This window comes from Thamnophis elegans, chromosome 5 (genome assembly GCF_009769535.1).
Source record: "Thamnophis elegans isolate rThaEle1 chromosome 5, rThaEle1.pri, whole genome shotgun sequence".
In the NCBI taxonomy this organism is placed as follows: Eukaryota; Metazoa; Chordata; class Lepidosauria; order Squamata; family Colubridae; genus Thamnophis; species Thamnophis elegans.
This window is the reverse complement of record NC_045545.1, coordinates 98,335,861-98,356,334: the sequence shown is the minus strand read 5'-3', so window position 1 is coordinate 98,356,334 and position 20,474 is coordinate 98,335,861. Positions and strand designations below refer to the sequence as shown.

The window sequence follows — 20,474 nt, the reverse complement described above, 5'->3', positions numbered from 1 at the left end:
CGCGTCAGGGAGGGCAGGACGGGGTGACTTCCGGTCGGGGCCGGAAGTGGCGCCATGGAGGCCTTGAGCGGCGGCGCGAGCCAGCCCGCCTGAGGGGGGAAAAAAAAACCAAAGGCTTGCTGGGCCGGAGGCCTGGTCGCCTCCGTCGCCTCCTTCCCTCCCGGTACCCTCCCCGCCATGGGGCCTCTGCCTCGCCCCTGGCTACTACGGCAACCTTCGGGCCTTCCTCCCTTCCCTCCGGGCTCTCGAGGCGCCAGGAGGGGAGCCACGGCGGCGGCAGCGGTGAGCTCGGAAACGAAGCGGGAAAGAGGCGTGTGTGTGTGGGGGGGGGGGGGGAAGAGGCTAGCTCCCAAGTACGCATGCGCATTGCGTGAACGTCTCGGCGGGACATTTCGGGTGCCCGTGAATTGAGGGGGGGGCGCCCGCCTTTCTAAGGCCAAAGGGGGAGGGACACCCCCCCCAAAAAACCCTGAAGATTGTCAGGAAGGGTCTTTGGATATTTTTATTTTCCCTTGGGGTCGCTTTACTTTGGCCTCGTGGATGTGTATGTGGGGGGGGTGTGTGTTGCATATGAGGCATTTTGGCCTTCCTCGGGACCCGTTTCTCTCAACCGTGGCTGCTTGGAGGTGGGGGGACTTCAACTCCCAGAATTCCCAGAGTGAGAGAAGTCCACCACATTTTAAAGCATGCTGGCTGGGGGAATTCTGGGAGTTGAAGTCCCCCCCATCTAAAAGCCTGATGGATGGGGGATTCTGGGAGTTGGAGTCCACCCATCTTAAAGCTCCTGGATGGGGAATTTTGGGAGATGAAGGCCCCTCATCTTAAAGCATGGTGGGTGGGGGATTCTGGGAATTGAATTTCCATCTTAAAGCATGCTGGCTGGAGAATTCTGGGAGTTGGAATCCACAGTGGTCAAGATTGGGGAAAGTTGCCCTGGATGGAGCCATATCTCAGGGCTGGGATGCTTCAGGTTTCACCCATCAGCCACCAGGAAGGCCTCTTCTCTTCCTCTGGATCTGTGCCAATGCCCTGCTTGATCTCTTGAGGTCCTGGCAAGCAGAGGACAACTCTTCCATCCATCTAAGTAGAGAAATGGCATCCATTCATTGGTTTTGTTGCCACAAGAGAAGAAGAGAAATGGGACTGTGGGTCCTTTGCGCCTGGTGGTTTTGTGACAAGAGGCTTTATAATCCAGCTGGGCTACATCCTGAGTGCTAGATGTGAGGTGGGAGTGAGGAGGAGGAGGAGAATGACTGTGGGCTCCTTAGTGCTCTCTGAGCTTGGTTATTTTCTTCAAATTTCATGACCCAAATAGTACTATAAGGGGGCTGGATTTGTTCCCTGTTCTCCTTCAGCAGTGAAGATGTTCCCTATTTGGGTCATAAAACTGCCTGCAAAAATACAGCCCAGCTCAGAGAGCCTCAAGAACTCCACAGTCCTCCTCTTCCTCCCCCCCCCCCCCAAACTCCCCTTTCTGGCACTGACAGTGTTACTGAGTTGGGTGGTGAAGCATCTAGGACAGTGTTTCTCAACCTTGGAGACTTGAAGTCCTGTGGACTTCAACTCCCAGAATTCCCCAGCCAGCTGTGGGATTCTGGGAGTTGAAGTCCACAGGACATCAAATCTTCAAGGTTGAGAAACATTGATCTAGGAGAAAACAAATAAGTCCAGAGAGCAGCAAAGACACCCACAGTTCTCCTCCTCCTCCTCTCCCTCTCTACAAACCCATCACTCCCTTCTAACACTGATCGTGTTGCCTAGTTGGGTCCCGAAACGTCTGCAAGAAAAGCACCCAAGTTCAGAGAGAACCAAGGACCCCCACAGTTCAACCCTGAGCTAGAAAGATTCTCTTCTAACAGACACTTAATCTCTTCCCCTCCCCAAAATAGCAACCTAGGAATCCGTGATACTTTCTCTCTGCCCCTACGACTTCTTGAAGTTCCTGTTTCCTGTCCTACAGACTCCTTGTGTGCTTCTGTTATCTTTTGTATGCCACAGGTAGTCTTAATGATGAAAAGTAGCTACCGATGCACCCGTGCCCACAAATGTTTCCATGGAACAGATTAGGCACATTTTGCAGCCGTTTGCCACAAAGGAGATTTTATGAGATACAGAATACCGGTTGAGATGAATTCCTTTCACGATTCATTCGTGGGATTTTTTTAAAATTAATTTTTATTTTAAACACATCAACAGAAACAAACACATAACTTAAAAACAACATAGGAACAATAAGTTCCATCGTATAATCATACAGCGGTTCCGAATTGGTTTATTTGCAGTTAGTGTTTTCCCCTTCTATACATTTCTATCTTGCGTTCATAATCTCCTTGTTCGTTATCCATTTTTATGTACAATTCTTTATTTACTTATACTTAGCTACTTATGACCAAGTATTATTTACCTATATTGTGCTTTATATTTTTACTGTCATTTATTCTCTTACATACAGTTCTAGGTATACATTCACATAGTTATTCTTTTTCTTTGCCATTCTTATATTATTATTATTCCATTTAAGAGGTTATAAGGTATAATTTGGAATGCTTTGTTTACCATCCTTCGCACCTTATTTTCTCTTTCTTTTCTTTTCTCCCTCCCTCCCTTCCTCCTCTCCTTCCCCTTCTTCCTTCCCTTACTTCTCCCCTACTCCTACCCTCTTTCTTCTCCTTCCTACCCTCTCTCCTTCTCTTTTTCTCTCTTCCTCCCTCCTCTCCTTCTCTTTCTCTCTTTTTCATTCATCCCAAGTGCTTCTCTAGAGTACACTGGATCATAGTCAGAGGTTGTTTTCAGCCGGTTTGGACCGGTTAAATCGAACCAGAAGTGGAAATGGTGGGTGGACCTACTCACTAATCCCTGGCTCTATTTAGGCACGTCTTCATGCTCTGTGCATGTGTGTAGGCCACATGCGTGATCGAAGCGCATAGGCTCAAGCAGAAGGCTGAACGCATCTGTGGACTGGTAGGGAAAATAATACCCGTAGTATTTTTCGGCTCAGTTCCCTGGGGGCACCCAACACACCCAACGCTACTTTACAGTGTCATGTAAACAAAACCTCCGAGTCAGCAAAAGGGATAGTACAGATAATCCTTGACTTTATAACACTTCAAAGCTCCGATGGCACCGGGGAAAAGTTGACTTATGACCGTTTCTCACAGTTATGACCACTGCAGCATCCCCGTGGTCACGTGAGCAAAATTCAGACGCTCGGGCAACTGACCCATATTTACGACAGTCACAGTGTTCCTGGCGAGGGGTGTGTGTCACGTGATCCCATTTTGCGACCACCTGACAGGCCGAAGCCAGTGGGGAAGCCAGAGTCACTTTACAACGGTGCCGCTAACTTAGCGATTCGCTTAACATCCCTGGCAAGGAAGGTGGTAAATTGGGGGCAAAACTCACTTAACAAATGTCTCGCGTAGCAACAGAAATTTTGGGGCTCAATTGGGGTCGTAGGTCGAGGACTACCTATATACATTTACCGCCTTTTAAATGAGGGAAGCTCTCCCTCCCGTTGGGGGATAGCGGAAGCTCTGAGGAAAATTACTGGGGGTGGGGGTGGGGAGTCTGGGCTCACCTCTTTGTGGTTGTGTAACCTTGTCGTGTTTGACTTACTTGGACCGGGTGCAACTGAGTGAAAAGTTTCCATGTTTGCTCACCAAATTCCTAAGCAGGTACACAAACATTGCGGGTTTCCGTGTGTGTCCCACCTGCATGCCTAGCTATGAATTGGAGTAAAGATGACCCAGTCCTCCTCCTTTGCATGAATACAGGCAGTCCTCGACTTACAACTGTTCGCTTAGTGACCATTGGAAGTTGCGACGACGCTGAAAAAAACGACAACCACTTTCCATACTTACAACCGTTGCGGCATCCCCATGGTCATGTGATTTACCTTCTGATGCTTGGCAACTGACTCGCATTTACGACGGTTGCAGGGTCCTGGGGTCACGTGATCCCCTTTTGCGACCTGAAGTTGGGCATCCAGATTCCCTTAACGACAGTGTTTCTAATTTAACAACCGCAGTGAATCGCTTAACAAATGTGGCAAGAAATGTTGTAAAACGGGGCAAGACTCACCGAGCAAATTTCTCACTTAGCAACCTAAATTCGGGTCTCAAATGTGGTCGTAAGTTGAGGACTACCTGACCTGCAGTTTCTGAAGCATCCAAGGAGCATATTTTGCAGATTGTGGCTCTTCTTTTAAAGCAGAGCAGATGTGACTGTATTCAGGCAACAGGGCGTGTCGGGTTGCAAGAAGCTAATACAGGAAGTCCTCGACTTACGACCCCAACAGAGGCCAACGTTCTAACCACTGCGCCACTGTGGTTCATAAAGTAGAATTCACTTAACAAACGGGTTACTAAGTTATGAGCCCCAATGGGGGTGTGGTTAGAATGCAGTCCTGCAGGCTACTTCTGCTGACTGCCGGCTACCTGCAATTTGCCAGTTCGAATCTCACCGGCTCAATGTTATTGAGAAATAAAGTTATTGTCAATTAATATAAATGGACTGAATTCGGCTATAAAAGGAAAAGAACCTTTAATAATTTTTTGCAGGAACTGGGTATGTCTAGTTTAATGGAAAGAAGGACCAGGGGAGACATGATAGCTGTCTTCCAATATCTCAGGGGCTGCCACAAAGAAGAAGGAGTCAAGCTATTGTCCAAAGCACCTGAGGGTGGAACAAGAAGAGCAATGGGTGGAAACTAATCAAGGAGAGAAGCAACTTAGAACTGAGGAGGAATTTCCTGACAGTTAGAACAATGTATCAGTGGAACAGAAGTTGCCTCCAGAAGTTGTGAATGCCCCAACACTGGAAGGCTTTAAGAAGATGTTGGATAGCCATTTGTCTGAAATGGTATAGGGTTTCCTGCCTAGGCAGGGGGTTGGACTAGAAGACCTCCAAGGTCCCTTCCATCTGCTATTATATTGTATTGTAATGTTGACTCAGCCTTCCGTCCTTTTCTTTTTAAGGAAAGTTTTTTTTTTTTTTTTTTTGTTACATAATTAAAATTCTCTTGTGAATAGAGTATTGTCCGGTTTTCCCCTTTTAACATTTCACATATACATAATTCATTTTACATTGTATTTCCATTTCCCTTTTAGCTTTTCTTTTCTTCTCATATTTTCCAACTTTTAATTTTTATTATATACATAGACAATGTTGTTATTCCCTTTAGAGATTAAACCAAATTTATTATTTCCTTTCCATCTATTTCTATAAATAACAGGTGTCTTCACATTCAGTTCTTTATAAAGTAAGCATTTAGTATAATTTGCACACTTAAAATATTAATATAGTTCCCACACATCTTGATTAGATACGTACTACTGCCATGTTTAAGATATTTCATTTTACTAATCTCCTATTCCTAAATTTTCTTTTCTCTTCCGTCCTTCTGAGGTGGGTAAAATGAGGACCCAGATTGTTTGGGGGCAAGAGGCCGACTTTGCAAACTGTTAGAGGGGGCTGGAAAGCATTGCTGAGTGGCCTATAAGTCTAAGTGCTATTGCTATTAACAACTGTAGTGATTCACTTAACAACTATGGTAAGAAAGGTCATAAAATGTGCCAACGCTCTCTTAACAACCGTCTCGCTTAGCAACAGAAAGGTTTGGGCTCATGGTCGCGAGTGGAGGACTGTCTCTATGAGATGTGTAGATGGTGCATCATTTTTTTCTCTCTACCTTTGCTCCTTCCAGGATCTCTACTGAGGTTATTATTTTTTTGCAAAGCCTTGGTGGATGCAACTGGAGCAGTGAGATGCCCACGGGCAGCCCTTCTCCTCGGTGTGGCCCTCCCCTGATGTCAGGCCTGCCATGACCGCGTTCTTCACCAGTGTTCCCAATTGGATTCAAGATGTCAAGCAGGAAGAGGAGGAGGAGGAGGAGGTGGGCTGGAAACTAGTGGCCAGGCCCAAAGCCCGAGAGAGCGAGTGCCCGGGGAAGTGCCAGTATGAGCTGTCCGAAGCGTCCTTCCCTGGCGTGGAGAAGCTGAGAGCCAGCCCGGAAGCAAGACCGTACTGCTGCCCTCAGCTGCATTGCGGCAAGGCCTTCGCCTCCAAGTACAAGCTCTACAGGTAAGGCCCTTGCAACGGAGGTGGGGGGGAGCTTAGAACTGGCCAGGCCCTGGGTTCAAATCCTCGCCTGGCTTGGGTTAGGGAATGGGGGGAATATTGGCAGGTAGGCTGAGCTGCCCAGAGTCACCTTGCAGAGGGCTGGAATACAAAAACGTAATAGATAAAAGAATACGTGGCTATTTAAAGACTCTAGTCAGTCCTTGAGTTACGACTGCAATTGAATCCTGCAGTTACGGTCGCAACAGGGTCACAATGTGACTGGCCCCGGCCTTACGGCCTTCCTTGTTTTTGCAGTGGTTGTTAAGCCAACGTACGTATACTTTGAGGGACTCCGGAGCAGGGGGTCTCCAACCTTGGCCCCCTTTAAGACTTGTGGACTTCAACTCCCAGAATTCCTCAGCTTAAAGGGGGCCAAGGTTGCTGGCTGAGGAATTCTGGGAGTTGAAGTCCACAAGTCTTCAAGTGGCAAAGGTTGGAGATCCCTGCTCTGGAGCAACTTCAGAAAACTGGACACAATATTCCAAGCCTTCTTCTTTTTTTTCTTTTTCTTTTGGTCATCAGTTATGCCATCACAAAATTAATTCTTGGGAAGTGTTAGAACACAGAAAGTGAATCTATGGGAAAGTCTTCCAGCTGGGTACCCAGTTGGTTCTTGGGTTTTGCAACTGGTGCGTTTCGCAGCAGGGTGGCAGCTACTTCCTGGAGCTCAACCCGCCCTGGTTTGAGTTGGGTGGCTGAAGAAAATGAATGAATGAAGTATGAGTATCAGCAATACACACTTGCCCTCCTTGTTCCTTTTTCTGGGGTCCTTGGTGGGCTCTGAGCTTGGTTACTTTCTTGTAGGCTTTTCATGACCCAACTAGATACCAACATCAGCTCTAGATGATGTGAGAGATCAAACCCCGCTCCCTTCTGGCATTGATGGTGTTCCCTAGTTGGGTTGTGAAATGTCTGCAAGAAAGCAGCCAAGCTCAGAGACCCCCAAGGACCCCTCAGTCTTCTTCCACCTCTATTCCTCCCCTCCTCCTTTTCCTCATTTAGAATAGAATAGAGCTGGAAGGGACCTTGGAGGTCTTCTAGTCCAGTGTTCCAGCGAATGCTGGCTGGGGAATTCTGGGAGTTGAAGTCCGGACATCTTCAAGTTGCCAAGGTTGAGAAACACTGTTCTAGTCCAGCCACCTGCTCTGGCAGGAGACCCTGTACCATTTCAGACAGGAAACCTCGGACCTCCTCCTCTTCTTCCTCCTCTTCTTCCTCCTCTTCCTCCTTTTTTTCCTCCCTCCTCCTCCTCTTCCTCCTTTTTCTCCTCTTCCTCCTTTTCTTCCTCCTTTTCATCTCCCTCTTTCTTTTCTTCCTCCTCTCCCCTCTCCCCCCATCTTATTCTCCTCACGCCCTCGTGACCTCAAGACTGGACTACTGCAATGCGCTCTACATGTGCCCTTGAAGAGCATTCGGAGACTTCAACTCGTCCAGAACGCAGCCGCGCGAGCGATTGTGGGTGCACCTCGGTACACCCACGTTACACCTATCCTCCGCGAGCTGCACTGGCTACCGATTGGTCTCCAGATACGCTTCAAGGTGCTAGTCTTAACTTATAAAGCCCTTCATGGTATTGGACCTGGGTACTTGAGAGACCGCCTGCTGCCAATTACTTCCCAAAGACCCATTAGATCACACAGGGTTGGCCTCCTCTGGGTTCCGTCTACCAGCCAATGCCATCTGGCCACTACCCGAGGGGAGGGCCTTCTCTGTGGCAGCTCCGGCCCTTTGGAACGAACTTCCCGCAGAGATTCGGACCCTCACCTCTCTCCAGGCCTTCCGAAAAGCCGTTAAAACCTGGCTGTGCCGGCAGGCCTGGGGTTGATGAGTTCCCTTCCCCTCTCGACTTGTGTGGCTGTGTGACTCTTGGCTATTTTAACTACTTGTATTGTACTTTGTGTTCCCTTTCCCCCTTTGAGTTGTTCGCCGCCCTGAGTCCCTCTGGGAATAGGGCGGCATATAAATAAAACAAATCTAATCTAATCTCCTCCACTCCACTGAGCTACAAACATTCTCTTGTTTCTCCCCCCCACCCCCAAGGCACCTGGCCACCCACTCTGCCCAGAAGCCCCACCAATGCATGTACTGTGAGAAGATGTTCCACCGGAAGGACCACCTGCGCAACCACCTCCAGACCCACGACCCCAACAAGGAATCCCTCCACTGCCCCGAGTGCGGCAAGAACTACAACACCAAGCTGGGCTACCGGCGCCACCTGGCCATGCACGCGGCGGCCAGCGGCGACCTGAGCTGCAAGGTCTGCCTGCAGATGTTCGAGAGCACCCAGGCGCTGCTGGAGCACCTCAAGGCCCACTCGCGGCGGCCCTCGGGCAGCGCCAAGGAGAAGAAGCACCCCTGCGACCACTGCGACCGGCGCTTCTACACCCGCAAGGACGTGCGGCGCCACCTGGTGGTGCACACGGGGCGGAAGGACTTCCTGTGCCAGTACTGCGCCCAGCGGTTCGGCCGCAAGGACCACCTGACCCGCCACATGAAGAAGAGCCACTCGCAGGAGCTGCTGAAGATCAAGGCGGAACCGGTGGACATGCTGGGCCTGCTCAGCTGCAGCTCGGCCGTGGCCGTCAAGGAGGAGCTCAGCCCCGTCTTGTGCATGGCTTCCAGGGAGGTGATGAGCGGCAAGAGCTTCCCCGGCATGCTCCCCATGGGCATGTACGGGGCGCACGTCCCGGCCATGCCCGGCTCAGGGATGCCCCCCTCGCTAGTGCCCAACCCTCTCCCGATGGGGATGAGCTACCCGCTGGAGCCCTCCTCCCCTCAGCAGCCTCCCCCGAAGTACCAGCTCGGATCTACCTCATACTTCCCCGACAAGATCCCCAAAGCGGAGATGGACAGCTGCCTGGCCGAGCTGCCCGGAGGCCTTTCGCTGATCGCCGGCGAGCCTTCCTCCTCCTCCTCCCCCCCTCAGCCCACCAGCCTGGAGGAGACGCTCCTCTCCAAGAGCCCGGCTCTCCTTTCAGAAGCCCTCTGTGCTGCTAACATGGATTTCTCCCACCTGCTGGGCTTCCTGCCCTTGAACCTCCCCTCCTGCAACCCCCCCGTCTCCTCGGGGGGCCTGGTGATGGGTTATTCCCAGGGGGAGGCCCAGTCCCTCCTGGCCACTCTGCCGCCCCAGGAGCCCTCCTCGGGAAGCGGGCCCTCGCTCGGCTTCGGGGCGCTGCATCCCTTGCCCTCGGTCTTCTCCCCGGGCTTGGGGGCCACTACGTTGCCACGTTTCCACCAAGCATTCCAGTGAGAAGAGCGCTGGGTGGAAGCAGAGCTCCTCCGGGCACGTGGATCAGTGGCGGTGGGAGGGCGGGGTGGGGTGGAGGGGTTGTTACCTCCATCGCGCTCGGCTTCGTTGTCTTTCCAGTGAAAAAAGAGGGAGGGGGGAAAAACCTCGAGGGAGGATTGGAACTGTGTACGCCTCAGTCCTGGACAGGGAAAGTAGGTTGCAGTGAATAGAATTTCAGGTATTCTCTTTTATTTTTTTCTTTCTTTCTACGTTGTTGGTAATCAGGAACCGCACGGGAGTTTCTCTCCCCCCCCCCTTGCCCCCCAGCCTTGCTCCATGGAGCTGAAGCGGAGGCCTCTTCCAGGCCAGGGCCCAACTCACCCCCCCCCCGCCATGTTGCGTCTCCCTCGGTCGGTGTGGCAGGAATGTCCGTTTCCCCTCTCCTCTTCCCCCCACCCGCCACTTCCGGCGATTCCCGCCTGCGCAAATCGAGACTTCTCCTCCTCCTCCTTGGAGCCAATGAATCCCTTCAGGATCACGTTTACTCTTCGACCGTTTCCCCCCCCACTGTTATGAATCAGGTGGTGCCCCAGACGCCGTTCGGGGTCTCGGGCACAGCGAAGGCACTGTTTACACCGTGAAATTGGCTCGCTCCGGTTTCACCTCACTACTACTACTGCTACTACTAACTCCTCCTTCTTCTTCTTCTTCCATATCTTCCCCTGTGGGGAAATCCAACTGACTGGCAGCATCTTCCGCCGTTGCCAATTTAGAGGGTTGGTGGCTGTTGTTATTATTCCCGTCCCAGATCTCTTGAGCAGATCAGAAGGATCCTCCCGACAGGAGAGGCTCCCTGTGATATCTGGGCTTTTGTTTTCGAAGAGGGCTTCCCAAAAGACGTTAGGGCAGTGATGGCAAATCTCTGGCACACGTGCCGGAAGTGCCACGCGGAGCCGTCTCTCCAGGCACACCAGCCCTCGCCCGTTGCTCTTCCAGGTTCTGATGTGCGCACCAAACAGCTGGCCTTCGCGTGCACGGGAGCGCCGGAAACCAGAAAATCAGTGTGCGCCGGGAAGCTCAGCTTCCATTTTCTGGTGCTCCAACAGCTCTTTGCACATGTATGTGTGCCAGGAACTGGGAGCTCGGCTTCCCAGTGCACGCGTGCGCACTGGGAAACTGCTCTTCCAGTTTCCGGCAGTCCCTTGTGCACGCGCTCCCGTTTCGGCTCTCGGTGCCAAAAAGGTTCGCCAGAACTGTGTTAGGGTTTTGACTAGAGCAGCCCTCCATCCAAGGCCTCTTCCTGAAAAGACTTACTGACCAGGAGGGAGGCCCATCATCCTGTCCTGCCGAGATGTCTTTCTTTTTTCCCCCTATTCCCCCCACCCCCCAAAAAATCTCCTTGTCCGTTCTAAGACAAAGCACGCCGATTGAGGGCTGATCCCGTGTGGCCTTTGGGGGCTCAAGGAAGATCCTTGGCTCCAGCTTCGTGGTGCCTTTGGCCCATTTCTGGGTAGTGAGGGTGCAGTTCGCCTTTTCACCAGCAGCACCCGTGCCCCCCCGCGGAGCCCCACCCACCACATGAGCAGGCCAACCTTGCAGGAAGGAACCGTGGGGAAAACACGCAGAGGTGAGGCAGCTTCGCTTTCGGCTTCTTAGGGGGAGTCCGGTTGCCTTTTTTTTGAGGGGGGGGGGCTGGGTGAGCGGAGGGTGTAACATCAGCCTCTTCATTTCCATGCCCCTTTTTCCTTCCTGCAAGGCTGGTTCCCCCCCCCCCTCTAAGCTCCAGAGCCCCCATGCTCCCTTTTTATCCCCCTCCTCAAGGCGCCCAAGCGCTGAGCTTCCAGCCCTCACAATCTGAACTCGGCACAGAGCAAAAATAAGAATCGCCACCCGCAACCTTTGCTTCCCTCAAGAAAGCAAAAGAGAAGCGGGGTGGGGGTGGGGGGCTGCGGAGATGCCCTCTTGGCTGACCAGGGGCCGTTCCTGGTTGGCTCGCCTTGGCAAGCGATGGGCCAGTTAGACACGGCGGAAGCGGCAAGAGAGCCACATCCTCTGATGCTCTTCCCGTAGTGCAGAGTTCCCCAAACCTAAGTGGCTCCATGCCAGCAGCTGGCATGTGTGTGCATTTGTCACGCGTGACCGCTGTGTGTGAAAATGAAGCATGCATGCACACGCTCGCCCGCTGCTCACGCAAGGGGGGGGCTATGCACACATGCTCAGCCGCTGGTTGTGAATGGCTCAGGTAGCAGGCTGCAGCCCAAGGGTTGGGGGACCCCTGCTGTCTGTCCCTCCTTCATCCGTTTGCAGGCTTCTTGGCACGTCCCGTTGGTCTTAACCCAGAGACGGCTGAGCCCCCCCATCTTCCCCGGGGCTGCGGCGTGTCCCCTCGGAAGGAAGGGGTGGCAGGATTCGCCCCCTGTCTTAGGCAGGAAAGTGAGCCTTACTCAGAATGTAACCTGTCGCTTAATTTAACCCTGGGGGGGATTAAATATGGGAATTACAGTGACTTCCACGTCCCCCCTTCTCGCCCTCAACTCTCCCTTCCCCAGCTTGGGGGGCTCTTGTGCAAGTTACAAAGTTGGCCCCCCTCTCTCTGTCTTCCCCGCAGTCTCCTGCGTGAACTCTCGTATGATGTCTACTACAGTGAATACCTCATGATGCTCTGCTCTTACTCTCTCGCGCCCCTCCAGGGGCTGCCCGAGGCCTCCCTTGGGGGAGGGTCCACCTCCGTGCATTTGGGGGTATCCCCCCCACCGGCCCCTTTTTACCTCACAGGCAGGGAGCGGAGCACGGGGCCTCCCCTGGCTCTGCCTACCTGCCCAGATACCTTAAGGTGACCTCTGCAATAATGCCTCCCGGTTGCATTTGATGCTCTTTCTCCCTGCCTGTCCACGCCAGACGCTTCGTCCTTGCAATTGCTTTGAAACCCTCGCCTCCTCCTTCCCCGTCTTCGTTTCTCGGCTGCTTCCTAAGTGAGAATCCCTTCTGCCCTCATAGGCCTTCTATGCTAGGCTTCGGCAACCCTGCCTTTCTCAGAGCGTGTCCTTCACGCTCCCGTTTTCATGTTTCGTATAAGACTTACCTCAGCAATCGCATGTGGCCCTGAGTTCCACAGGCCCTGCTTCCTGGTCTTCGTGGTAAAGACATTGCCTTTCTGAGTTTTTCAGCGTGTGCCTTGCACTGGAAGGGTGCCTGGCCGTCTCCTGATGGTTTTCAGTATTTTTAAATACCTCGGTTGCATTTCCTGTTACTCTTTTTTTTCCCCCAGATATAGTTGCACATTTTCCTCTTATGCAATCCTCATATCCCTACCTCAAAACTTAACGAGAAGAAGAAGAAAAAAATAAAGAGCATATTCCACATTTCAGTTTCTTCAGGATGCCGTTGGACTTCGACATAAAGCTATTCGCTGGCTTAGTTTGCAACTTCGAGCACTTGCTGTCTCTTCTCTGGCCTTCAGCTCGGTCGTTTCTGGCAAACGTTGCGTGCCAGAGAGCGCTCCAGATCCTAAACCTTCCTCCTCTGGGGTTTGCTTGTCCCCTTCGTCTCACCACCCAACCAAAGATAGAATAATTCAAAAAACAAAAAGGCAGAAGGCTCCTGCCTGCATCGAAAGACGACTCTTTCTCGTTAGGAAAAAGAAGAAAGTTGCGTTTATTTCCGCCCTAGCTTCAACACCGATGCTGGAAGGATAGCAGCGGTTTGGGTTTTAACCGGCCTGATCTTCTGCCAGCCAAATCTCTTTACTGTACAGTAGTAAAAATGACGTTAAGTGAAAGAAATCATACCAGAGAAGGTCGGGGGAAGACCCAAGCGCCAGTCATCTTTCTTAACAAGAGAGCTGTAAGGTCAAATATTCATAAGTACTACTGATCTACTCTCCAATCCCCAGGCAATACTTTTCCAAAGATATAAAAGAGTGGCCCGCAAATATTTTTTGGGGGTTTCGTTTGGCTTTTGTGTGGCATGATGGGCAGTGAAAAGGAAACTTGTTTTAGTCTTTTGATGAGGTTGATCTAAAAGAGGGTCTTTATCCATGTAGCTACGGGTGTAGCCTTTTAAAGAATAGATGGTATAAAATTGTGCCTCGCCAATCCAAGAAATGTGTTTGCGGCTTGTATTTTGCTTAGAGCAGACCTCTGCGAGGGAAGAACTTCTGTTATGGAAAATAAAGTGGGTTTCCCCCTCCCCAATCACGGTGTTTTGGGGTGGTGGTGGTAGGAACAAACAGAATGAGGGAAAAATAGAATAATATTTCTCCATCGTGCGGGGTGGGGTGGGGGGAAACGGGACCGTTGCTGGCCTATCTAAGCGGCTCTTCAGTTTTGAACCAAAATGCTCCCAGTTTGGGAGGGAGAAGGAGAGAGGACTTCACAGATTTTCTCCCTGGAGTAAAATGAACTAAGACTTTTTAAGTCAATTTCACTGCTGGCTAATGAGCACTTAAAAGGAGAATTAGTTCTGCTGTGGAAGGCAGGGAAACTCCGATCTTCAGAGAAGACATTTGCACCTGGCCTGACGTTTTTGCCTCGCAGCAGCAAAAGTTGGGGAGCTCTTGGCTTGCCATTTGGGGACATTTCCTTTTTTGGGGATGGGCTTACATGTTAATCTACAGGTGCTCTCTCTCCCCTGCTGGCAAGGAAGCCTTAAACCAGGGATGTCAAGCTTGATTTCATTGACGGCCACGTCAGGGCTGCGTTTGACCTCCGTTTTCGGCTGCAATGCCTCCCGCAACCCTTTGCCAGCGAAAACGGAGCTCGGGAGACGCCACAGGGCGGTCCTTTGCTGTTTCCAGGACGGCCGCGTCGGCCAAATCTTAAAGGACCCCGCGGGCTGCATCCAGTCCCCTGGCCTCGAGTTTGACACCCCTGGTTTAAACCATAAAGTGGGGAAAAAATTCTATTTAAACTTTGTGTGATTCGGCAACCAACCGGCCTTTAATTAATTGTGCTTTCCAAATAGCCATTTTTACAAAAAAAAACAAAACTCTTAAGCTGCATCCTTGGATTTGCTCCCAACGTTAGTTTGGGAAAACATCTCTCATTCCTTTAAGTAGGACTGGCTTCCCTGGCGTGTGCTTTATCGCCATGGAGCTATTTTCTCAAATGGGGTGGCCGCCGTCTTCTCCTCTTCCTCCTGAAGAAGAAGATGGCGCCTTCATTCCCCCCCAAGCGCCTGGAAGTTACAACACAGTGTTTCTCAAGCTTAGCAACTTGGAAGATGTCCGGACTTCAACTCCCAGAATTCCCCAGCCAGCATTTGCATTTGCTGGCTGGGGAATTCTGGGAGTTGAAGTCCGGACATCTTCCAAGTTGCTAAGGTTGAGAAACACTGTTACAACAGATCCCTCACCATGGGGTGATCCTGTCTATGTCCTGGAAGACTCGATAGGGTCAGATCCTTGGGATCAGGCCGCTGGGGTGGCCGACCTGTGGCCTTCAACTCCCAGAGTTCCTGAGCCGGCGGTAACTTTCCAAAGAAAAGTGGCGACTCTGTAGAGTGGCCCATAAAAACATATTTTGTGAAATGATGGGGAAAGGAAAAGGAACTTAGCCTCTTGGGAGCCTTAAAGAGAGTTTTCAGGTGGCTGCAGGTGTAGCCTTTTAAAGGATAGAGAGCATAAAGTTGTGCCTGGCCAATCCAAGAAAGTGTTGCATGTTCCTTAGGACGCTCTTCTGCAAGGGAAGACCTGGCTGGCTCAGGAATTCTGGGAGTTGAAGTCCACAGGAAGTAAAGTCGTCATACTTGATCACCCTGGCCAAGGTTTTAAGGGGGTTTTTTGGTTGCCCTTTTTCCTACTCGGTCATCTCATCTCATCTGCTTTCTGCCTTCTTACCTTTATATCAGTGTTTCTCAACCTTGGCCACTTGAAGATGTCCGGACTTCAACTCCCAGAATTCCCCAGCCAGCATTCGCTGGCTGGGGAATTCTGGGAGTTGAGGTCCGGACATCTTCAAGTGGCCAAGGTTGAGAAACACTGCTTTATATTAAGGAGAATTGTTACCATGGAGGCCCCCGGTGGTTACAAGGCAGCATTGCAGGCTAACTCTGCCCACCCGCCAGCAGTTCAGTTCTCACCGGCTCAAGGTTAACTCGTCCTTTCCTCCCTCCGAGGTTGGGAAAAACGAGGACCCCGATTGCTGGGGGGTGTGGGTGTGTGTCAAGATGCTGACTCCGTAAACCGCTTAAGAGAGGGCTGGAAAGCACTGAAGCGGTAGATAAGTATAAGTGCTACTTTGCACTCTTGGTGTCAGGTTTAGCTCTTGTCTCGGGTGTTATTTTTGCCCCCCAATTTTGTTTTTGCCGGCTTTGCTGTACTTAACCCCCACTACTCTTCCTTCTGTGGCGCTAAATCACGGCATTTTACAAGAGTTCCTTCCTTCCTTTTGGCTTAGCAGTTAGCGTAAGTGAGCCGTTTGGTTACTTCTTCCCAGTGTATATACTAAATTCTAACCCATCGTTCGTCTCTTCTCTTCGGCTGGCTAAAAGTTTGCAATTCTGTTTGTTTTTTTCCCCTTCTCCCTCCTAAGGGAGCAAATTATTCAAGATTGTAGAGCAAAAACCTCTTTTCCCGCCTGCATTTCATCCTTCCCTTCTGTAATTCAGAATATGCCTTGGATTCAGGGGGTTATACCCGTTGTAGGAAAAAGCTTCCTAAATTCTTCTCTTACCGCCAGTGGGATTAATTTGAATCCCCACCCCCCACCCCCATAAGAAAGGAGGCCCTGCGTAGCCCTAATGCTTTTCCAGTGATCTATGGGAATCAGTAACTTAAACGGAAAATACCCCCCCACCAAGGGGAAAGTGTTTTAAGTGAACTCTGTAATAAGAGAGCAATTTTCTCTCGGCTATTTGTTCCCCTAAGACTTTATTTTATTTGACACACACACAGATGGCTTTGTTTGAAGACTTCCTGCATTTTGATAGTATGGGGAATATGAATTTATTTTGGATGACGTCGTCCCCCTTATCGGCGTTGAGACTGATAAAAAATCCTGAGAAATAACCACGTTTTCTGCCTCTCTGTGATCGGCTCACAGCTGGTCCACGGACCGATTCCAAACGCTCCCTCTCCCCTCGGCACCTTCCGTGGGAACGAATCCAGCTTTCCCACCATGATTTATCTCATTTCCTACTTTGGGAAGTTCATCCCAAAGACGCCAGGCCAAAGATGTCTCGGAATGGGGCCAACTGGGCGCAACCAATTCACCGTGGGAGGATAACAACCATTTTTCAGTATTTAAAATAATTTAAAATACGTTTTAATTTTTGTCGTTCACATTTCACCTTGGTCCTTCCTTTTGCATCCTCCCTCCCACCGTTTCTCCAATGCTGGTGTGACTCATGACCCATAGCGAGTTGGCTGCACCGAGTTATCCTAGATCTGTGATGGCGAACCTGTGGCACGGGTGCCCTAAGCGGTACGCGGAGCCGTATCAGCTGGCAGACACAGCGTTGCCCGTTCCTCTTCTGGTTTTCTGGCACGCATGCGCGCCCGACGGTCAGCTGTTTTTTTGCGGCAGGGCCAGAAACCCATAAGAGCTGGTCTTTGGATTTCCACTGTGCACATGTACACCGGCTAGGTGATCGTTGTGCGCACATTTGCGCCAATAACCAGAAGACAAGCTGGTGGTTGTGAATGCGCACGCCGGAAACTGGAAGTTCATTTCCTGCTGTGCGCGTGCCCACTTGGCCGCCATTCTTCCGGGACATTCTTGCGTGCATGCGCTCCCTTTCGGCCACTCGATGTCTAAAAGGTTCATCATCCCTGCCCCTAGTCCCAAGTAGGTTGCTCTTGTCAACTTTGCAGTCCTCCAAAAATAAAATGTGTGTGTTCTTCCCATCTTTTGAAAAGACGAATTTGGGAAACCAATTTTCTGCCTTCGCTTTGGGCCGGCTCTCGAAATTCCCTCGTGTAAATTTTCTTGAGAGTTTGTGGTTTGGGTTAAAAGGAAAAAAGAATGACCGATGTGGTGTGTCAAATGAATATATCTATATATATACAGGTGTTTCTCACCTTGATTTGAAGAGGAACTAGGAATTCAGTCCTTTGGATCACACTCTGATGTTCGGCCACTTGGAGAGGGGTGGATTTCAACTCCCAGAATTCCCCAGCCAGCAGAGCTGGCTGGGGAATTCTGGGAGTTGAAGTCCACCCCTCTCCAAGCGGGCCAGGTTGAGAAATAACGGCTTACACAGCTGGCTTTATTGTGTAGAGGAATTTTGTGTGTGTGTGTTTCTTTTTAATCAGCGTCCACCCACTCTCTGTCCCTCCTGCCCAACGTGGAACTCCTCACCCAACCGAGCACTTTTTCCCTCTTAAACACAGCAAATGACCTCTTTTTATCGGAGTATTGTAGAGCCTTTTTCCCCCCCCCCAAGTCCTGGTTTTTGGGAGAGAAAAAAAAGGAAAGATTTTCAAGTGCCATTAGCAAAACATAACAGCTCATCACTGTTCAGTTTGGTTTTCCTTTTCCTTTTTTGTCTTACAGAATTAAGTTTTAAAATGAAAGAAGGGTGTCTTTGTTTTTTAAATGAAATTGCTTATTAAAACGTTTGAAGTATGATGCCTCCTGTATTCTCCCCCCCCTCGCCCCCACTCCCCGGAGTCGTGCAGGAATTACTAGCTGCGTTAAGTAGCATCCACCAATACAGCAACCGGAATTTGGGTAAGATAAGGTCCTACATTTAGGTAAGAAAAATGAAATGCACGGGGAGAGGATAGGTGGTGCCTTGCTCAACAGGAGTAACTGCGAAAGGGATCTTGGAGTCCTAGTGGAGAACCACTTAAATAGGAGCCAGCCGTGTGCAGCAGCTGCCAAAAAAGCCAACACAATCCTAGACTGCATCAACAGAGGAATAGAATCAAGATCAGGTCATAAAAATGAGGACCAGCTGTAACTTCAGGCACTAAACAAACAGTTGCAGGTTGAGAACCGTCCCGGCCTTTGCACAGTGGGAAGTGGGTTGAAGTCTCCAAACCAGGTTTTGAAAAAGGATTTTTAAAAAATTCTCTGCAAAACTGCCTCGCTGAATAGAATTTAGGATAGGATAGGATAGTAGATGTGAAATGGAACATCAGAACAGAAAAAGTGGTGTGGAATAGAACAGAAAAGAATAGAATTAGAACAGAATAGAGTAGAAGAATGGAATGGAGAAAATAGAAGAATAGAAAATATAACAGAATAGAGAAATAAAAAAGAATAGAATGGAATAGAATTAGAACAGAATAGGAATAGAAGAATAGAAAATAGAACAGAATAGAATAGAAATAAAAAAACAATGGAATAGAATTAGAACAGAATAGGAATAGAAGAATAGAAAATAGAACAGAATAGAAATAAAAAAATAGAATGGAATAGAATTAGGACAGAATAGAAAATAGAAAAGAATAGAATTAGAACAGAATAGGAATAGAAGAATAGAAAAGAATAGAATGGAATAGAATAGAAAATAGAAAAGAATAGAAAATAGAAAAGAATGGAATGGAATAGAATAGAAAATAGAATGGAATAGAATTAGAACAGAATAGGAATAGAAGAAGAGAAAAGAGAAAAGAATGGAATGGAATAGAAAAGAAAAGAAGAGAAAAGAATAGAATGGAATAGAATAGAAAATAGAAAAGAATAGAATAGGAATAGAATTAGAACGGAATAGAAGAATAGAACAACAGAACAAAAAAGAAGAAATAATAGAAGAGAAGCCAGGGGTGAATTAATGGAAACAAATTCCAGGCTGGCTTTTGCACAAACGGAACTGACCGGCCAGGAGTGGAATGGCTGCTTCAGTTGTAACGCACACGCACACTTTTTGCAGCTGATAGTTGCTATCAGGCTACACAATCACACGGGGTATACACACGGTTGTGGCTTCCTTGTCGGGGGAAGGGGTGACAACAGGCTTTGCAGCCCTTTATTTGCAGCCAAAGTGTTAACCACTGCGGAAGAAAACCAAATGCAGGTAGTCCTTGACTTATCACCGCAGTTGAGCCCATACGTTGCTAAGTGAAACATTTGTTAAGTGAGCTTTGCCGCATTTCATGACTTTCTGGCCACGTTCCCCATTGATTGCTTGTCAGAAGGTTGCAAAAGGCTCACGTGACCCCCCCCCCCCTGGGACCCTGCGACGGTCATAAATAGGAACCAGTTGTCAAAAGAATCCAAATGTAGATCACATGACCCTGGGGGGGTGCTGAAGCGGTCGCAAGGGTAAAAATCGGTCATAGGCCACTTCTTTCAGTACCATTGTAACTTCAAATGGTCACTAAATGAACTGTCGTAAGTCGAGAATCCGCCTGTAAGGTTGTTGGGTTGATGGGCACATTTATGAGACCCAAAGTCTCCGTCCTCATCTTCCTTTGTGCAAGTCAAACACAGACGTTCATTTAGCGACTGCGCGTAGTTACAACAGCACTGAATCAAGTGACTTAAGACCATTGTTTTACACTTGTGACCACTGCGGCCTCCCCGTGGTCATATAAAATTCAGGCCCTTGGCAACTGGCCCATATTTATGACGGTCACAGTGACCCGTGTGTGTGTGTGAGAGAGAGAGAGGGGCGGAAAGAAACATGTTCTCCTTTTGTGACCATCCGAGTCAAAGGGGAAGCCAGATCGGCTTAACAACCGTGTTCCTCACTTATGCAGCCGCAGTCATTCTGGGGCGAAAAAGGTCGTACAATGGAGCACGGCTCCCTTAACAGCCCATGTCTCACTCAGCAGTGGGAATTTTGGGGCCACATATAGTCGTAAGCCAAGGACCGTTTGGAAAGAGCGTGTGAATATCATTCTGATCGTCCAAAGCAGGCTAGATATCCCAATCTCGATCAAAACCTGATCAAAATCAAAAATTCTAGGACAATCATTCCCTCGTTAAACCAGCATAAATCCAGGCAGCCGCGGTGGCGCAGTGGTTAGAGCGCAGTACTGCAGGCTGCTTCTGCTGACTGCCGGCTGCCTGCAATTCGGCAGTTCAAATCACACCAGGCTCAAGGTTGACTCAGCCTTCCATCCGAGGTCAGTAAAACAACCCAGATTGTTGGGGGAAATAGACCGACTCTAAACAGCTCAGAGAAGGCTGGAAAAACACTGTGAAGTGGTACATAAGTGTAAAGGCTATTCCTT

The 20,474-nt window shown here is 49.7% G+C and overlaps 1 protein-coding gene across 1 annotated transcript; it reads left to right on the top strand.

The window, feature by feature from the left end:
* The first annotated feature begins 31 nt into the window (after positions 1-31).
* PLAGL2 (PLAG1 like zinc finger 2) lies at positions 32-13,753 on the top strand. Its single transcript, XM_032217401.1, has 3 exons — positions 32-282; positions 5,705-6,081; positions 8,161-13,753. The coding sequence occupies exons 2-3, from the start codon at positions 5,822-5,824 to the stop codon at positions 9,371-9,373; spliced, it is 1,473 nt and encodes a 490-aa protein (XP_032073292.1). The 5' UTR covers positions 32-282; positions 5,705-5,821; the 3' UTR covers positions 9,374-13,753.
* Positions 13,754-20,474: the final 6,721 nt, after the last annotated feature.